The sequence below is a fragment of the Garra rufa genome, chromosome 25 (assembly GCF_049309525.1).
Source record: "Garra rufa chromosome 25, GarRuf1.0, whole genome shotgun sequence".
Lineage (NCBI taxonomy): Eukaryota > Metazoa > Chordata > Actinopteri > Cypriniformes > Cyprinidae > Garra > Garra rufa.
Genome location: NC_133385.1, coordinates 2,643,724 through 2,649,750, shown reverse-complemented (window position 1 = coordinate 2,649,750; position 6,027 = coordinate 2,643,724). Strand labels below are relative to the sequence as shown.

At 33.6% G+C, this 6,027-nt stretch overlaps 1 protein-coding gene across 1 annotated transcript in view; it reads right to left on the bottom strand.

Moving 5' to 3' along the window:
* The window catches only part of LOC141301016 (transmembrane protein 117-like), a 160,224-nt gene extending 156,766 nt beyond the window's left edge, over nucleotides 1-3,458 (bottom strand). Inside the window, exon 1 of the mRNA XM_073831271.1 lies at nucleotides 3,251-3,458. Coding sequence (XP_073687372.1) covers nucleotides 3,251-3,281 — 31 coding nt within the window. The 5' untranslated portion in view covers nucleotides 3,282-3,458. The remainder of the gene's footprint in view (nucleotides 1-3,250) is intronic.
* Nucleotides 3,459-6,027: the final 2,569 nt, after the last annotated feature.

Sequence of the window (6,027 nt, the reverse complement as noted above, 5' to 3'; positions counted from 1 at the left end):
AAATTATAAAATTCACATTCCAGCCTTCAAGAGTAAAAAGTATCAATTCTTATATTAATTTATTCCATGGAATGTCTGGATACTGGATTCTGATTGGCTGGCAGGTGTGCAGTAAAACCGTTTAATGCACAGGTAGTTCCAAGTCAGTTTAATCACCATTCTATATTAATGCGCTGCTTTAATTGATGCACGCAAAAGCACAGAGAGAGAGAGAGAGAGAGAGAGAGAGAGAGAGAGAGAGAGAGAGAGAGAGATCGCATTGTGCTGCGCACATACATAAACTTCTTGTCAGCGTTTGCCTGCGATCCTTATTAAAATATCCTAGATACTAGATCGCTACATTATATTCCTCAGCAACAGGGTGGTAAAGCTGCTGTTTTTGAATGAATTGTTGTTTGTAGAGAGAGACGCACAGCAATGCAGGCAGGTAACGTTACCCACACACACAACTGTCATCTCTCTTGCCTTCACACTCTCTCTTGGTCGATCGATAATCTACTGAAACAAATGCTATTTTTCATTCAAATAAATGTGATTTTACCGGACTATTTAATCTCTGTGTCTGATTTGAAGCGGCCAGAATGCTAGAGCTGCCTGTCATAACTGACGAAAATAACCGTCTTTTTTATCCATTCAGTCAAATTTTGCGCTGCAAATATCAATCCTAGTTTTAATTTGTCTATAACCATGGAATAAGCGGGATAATCAACGGCTTGCCGTGCGTTAAAGGATTTTAAATGCACTTCGCGGAGGCAACCACCCTCCGCTTCGCGTCGGGCGGTTATTAGCCTCCACGTCGTGCATTTAAAATCCTTTAACGCACGGCAAACCGTTGATTATCCCTTACTTAAACAATTATTGTCAATCAAGTATTATATTAATTAACATATATTTTATTGCCTTAATTGTTTAAATTTGTATAACACATGATCTTGTCGATCCATCAGATAACATTTACAACTCTACGTGTTTGGTGCTTAAAACCATGGACTAATTTGTTTTCATTGGTCTTTTTGACAACAGTAGACACGAGCTGATTAAAAATGTCAGATCATTGTCTTCCAGCAGGAGGCGCTATCAGAATGATACACAAAACAAGCTCCGCAGCTGACTTTGAAACGCGCAGCGCTCATATTTATTCAATGGATAGCCTTATAAAAGTTTCATCGCAATTATTGCCTTTTAGTCCCCACATTTAAGACCACCGGAAATAATTAAGTCTTTCTTAACCCCTAATAACACTACAGTCAGGCACGTGCACACATAGACATCAAAGGGGGCTTGAGCACCTGCCCTTTATATTCCTGGAGAGAAAGTGCCCTTTTTTCTGGGGTGCTTTTTTTTTTTTTTTTTTTTTTTTTTTTTTTTGAAAAATAATATATATTCCTGTTTGCGCACAGCTTCCCTGTCAAACAAATATATTTATTGAAGAATAGTTCTGAAGCGCCGCTTCATTCGCGCTATTCGCGAGTTTCGCGCCGCCGCATTCGCGCGTTTCGCGCCGCAGAATGGCTATTCGCGTCTTTGCATTGAATTAACATGTAAATCACTCGCGCTTGCCGCTTCATTCGCGTCCGGTGTGAACGCAACATACTCCGCACAGCGGTCTTTTATCAAGAAATAACAGACCGCATTCTACATTGGAATTCAACCAAGCCATCATGTAATAAAATAAGTTAGTAATAAGCATATATCATAGCATAAATTGGTGAATTTAAAAGAAATCTACAGATGCAAACAGATGGAGGATTGATACAGTACACTCTAAAAAATGTAGTAAATCTGAGTAACTGCATCTGCTACATTAATCAATAAAACTGAGTAGAAATAAGTTAACATTAAAAATAACAATATTTATAAATTAACTTTTTATTTATGAGTAATTTAACTTTTTTTTATTTCCTCTAAACCTTTATAAAATAGTATTCCATACAACCACAAATACATACATGACATTGGCTTTTATTGAATTTTTCTAGTAGCATAGAAAATGTTTTCAAAACATGCACATTGTGGAATGGTTTCCTTTGCTGCTCTATAAACCCAGTGAATACTAAGGAGACCATGGTTTCTGTGTGAACTGATTATTTTGTAGACATCTTTTGAAAATTAAACAATTGCATGAGTTTGAGGAAAATAAAATTAACTTTTTAAATTATTTTTTTTATAAGGAAGTCAGTGTTGCGTTAATATATATACTTTTTTGTTAAAAAAAAAAGAAAAAGGAAAAAAAAAACGTAATTATGAGAAGTGCCCTTTATTTCACTTGAGCCCCTGCCCCTCAAAATGTCTGTGCAGGTCCCTGACTACAGTCATCAATAAAAATGAAGAGCTTTATTTCAAGAACCGACTTTCAAAAACCCTTAGCCTACACAAAATACGTTTCTTTTTATTTTGCACAAGAGAAATATTAGGGAAGTAAATTAATATCAGCATATGAAGTATATTCGTCTATCATTGTCTCTTAGAGAATGTGCACATTAGATGCTGAATGCGCTGTTTTTACTTTCACTTTAACATATGCAATTTTCACATTGCTTGTGTGATATCCATTGGCTCACCGTCGTGGTTTAAAATATAAATATGTATAAAAATACAGTATAAAAAGATATATTTACAATATTTTGCGACGTAACCCCAAAATAATGCATTTCCCATCAACGTTTTTCACTCACTGAAAGCTACATCTGCCTGCCGATCTTTTCTCTCCTCACTGCACGGAAGATTGCACCCAAACGCGGACCCTAGTGTGCTTGATATAAATGTATTTATTAGAAATAGCGTTTGGCATTTTTTTTTTTATTATTATGTCAAAAGCTTTCACGGTCCGCATGGACGCATCTTGCGGTCCGGAATCATACTTCGCCATCCGCCATTTGCGATTTATTTTAACAAGTGGCCAAGGCAATATTTCTCATTTTCATTTAAAATAATAAAATAATACCAACAATAAGAAAATGTTTTACATTTATTACAAAAAATAAATAAATAATCAAAATTATATAGCACATAACACATAACAAAATGACTAAAACTTATTTTCTTTTTTTAAGATCATCAAAACTTTAATTTTTTTTAAAATGTATTTCATTTGAAGTAAATTGGTCAAGGCAATATTTCTCATTTTCATTCATTTTAAAACAAATACAATAAAACTAACAATTAGAACACACACACACACACACACACACACACACACACACACACACACACACACACACACACTGATAACAGAGGTGAAGCGTCTTACGGAGACAGTCGTGGAAAGATTCGGAGGCCATCGTTGCGTCAGTGTTTGCGTTCCTCCATCAAAGATGATCTGCCGCGCGTCGCTCATTCAACGCGTCTGATTTCACGCGTCCGCGCGCCGCATTCGATTCCAGAAACAAAACACACACAGACCAACATGGAGACAGACCTGTATCCCTCTCTCTCTCTCTTACTCTCCCTCTCTCTGTAGCTCTACTCTATCATCTCTCTCTCTCTCTCTCTCTCTCTCTCTCTCTCTCTCTCTCTCTCCCTCTCTCTCTCTCTGCAAATCAAATAAGGTCTGACAAACCTGAAGTCTCCAAAATTGCCAAAAATAGAGGGCTTTTGTTTGGATTAATATTTTTTATTAAGTTTATTTTATTTATTTATTTATAATTATTATTTTTAATATGATTATATATTTTTATTATATTGTTATTATAATTAGAATTTTATATTTTTAAAATATAATTAAATATTAAATTGTATATATTAAAATAATTAAAATATAAATAAATATATATATATATATATATACACACAATTTAATATTTAATTATTTTAAACAATATTTTATTTTTTATAATAGCTATTCACTTGGTATAATTATATTTTTATCATAATCTAATTTTATATTTTTACAATATAATTAAATATTAAATTGTATATATTAAAATAATTTAAATATAAATAAATATATATATACACACAATTTAATATTTAATTACATTATAAAAATATTTTGTTTTTTTTTTATATATTTTTTGTATTATATTTTTATCATAATTATAATTTTATATTTTAAAAATAAAATAAAATATTAAATTGTATATATTAAAATAATTTAAATTAAAAAAATATATATATATATAAAATTAATATATAATATATTAATTTCAGGCGTTGCGTTCATATTCCAGGTTCACCCGCTTGCCTGTACACTTAGTTCATATTAAATAATCTGAATACTGTATGTGTTTTTTATTATCACTCTCCTTTCCACTAAAACACGTTAAACGTTTTAAAACGGATTTATTTTGAATTTGTTCATTAAAGAGATTTGCTCTAATTAATTCACTCATTATTGACAGTTTCTGCTGATTACATTTTTATGCCAGTAGGTGGTGACAAATGAATGTCTTATGTTTTTGAGTGAGTTATTGAATCACTGGGCCTTTAATTGGACACAGACGTGACAGGATTAAACTAGCTTAATTTGCTCAGTATTTTTAAATAATTGATTAGAATTGAAATATTTTCAAAATGCATTCATTTTTAATTTCAACACAATCTTAGATATTTTGCTTTCACATTAATTTGTACTTTAAAACATTAGATACTTTATTTTCCACAAACCATATATATATATATATATATATATATATATATATATATATATATATATATTTAATAATAATAAGTTATAATAATAATAATAATAATAATAATAATAATAATAATAATAAGTTCCTGGACACGGAACTTCAAAGGCATATGGCGAATCATCTGATTCAAAACGGAAGGCGTCAAGTGGTCATGTGATCAATGTGTTTAAGTCATAGGGCAAATTCCAAATGGAAGTGCGCATCCCTACGCCCTACTCCCTCCGAAGGGCAGATCCCTTTGAAGTGAGTTCTTTTAAGGGAGTAGGGCATTTCTGTCTCTTTTAACCGTTTGGAACTCCCTTGGCGAAGGGAATGACTGACGAAATGTTACCTTGACAACGCTGCGCAAACGTGATCACTAACGGAAATCACTTCCGTGAAGTGACCATGTGCTGCGTCCCAATTCGCCTACTTATACTACGCCCTAAAAGTATGTACTCTTTTTGTGAAGAAAAAGTACATACTAGTGATGGGAAGTTCGGATCATTTTACCGACTCGGATCTTTGAGTCTCGTTCAGCAAAATGAACGAATCTTTTTTCGAGTCATTTCGTTCATTTCGTTCATTTTGCCAAAATATAATTAAAAAGCTACGTTTTACTTCCATAACACATGTATGCTCATATTATATAACGTTGATCACACTACAAACAAGACAAAACTATAAGCTATTAGAAACAAAAAATTGATGCATTGTTTACCTGGGTCTTCATGATTAGCTCCCTCACTTCTATCTATCCAGGTTCGAGTCGTTCGTTCATTACGTGACAACCCCATATAAGCTTAACTAACGCTGTCTGAGCCGGAAAGAGAATTGATTAGTTCATCTCTCGAGTCTTCGGGTCCGAGTCGTTCGTTCATCACGTGACAGCCCCATACGCTTAACCTATGCTGCTGGAGCCGGAAACAGAATTGATTAGTTCATCTCTCGAGTCTTCGGGTTTGAGTCCTTCGTTCATAGTTGCGCAATTGCGCATGCGCGACTGAACGAATCACTCCCCGAGACGACTCGTTCTTCTCGAGTCACATAAAGATTCGTTCAAAATGAACGAATCGTTCAAGAACGACCCATCACTAGTACATACTTTTGAGTATGTAGCAGAATAGTAGGCGAGCTTTGGGACATACTACTTCATCATAACTGCTTCTTTAACGGACGCTCTGTTGCTTGGTTACCTGAATCCTGTCACTGTTTAAACTGCCCTGTCAATCATCACAGTTAACATTATCTACATTTCGTTTAATTTAATTTCCTGAGAGGCACGTTCTTTCAGGAGTCTTTCATGCCGAGAACTCTGCTCGTGTTTGCATAATTATGCATTTAAAGGTTAATGACCAAACCTATCATTAAAAAAGTTCATAATGTTGCTGCACATGAAATATAACGAGGATAA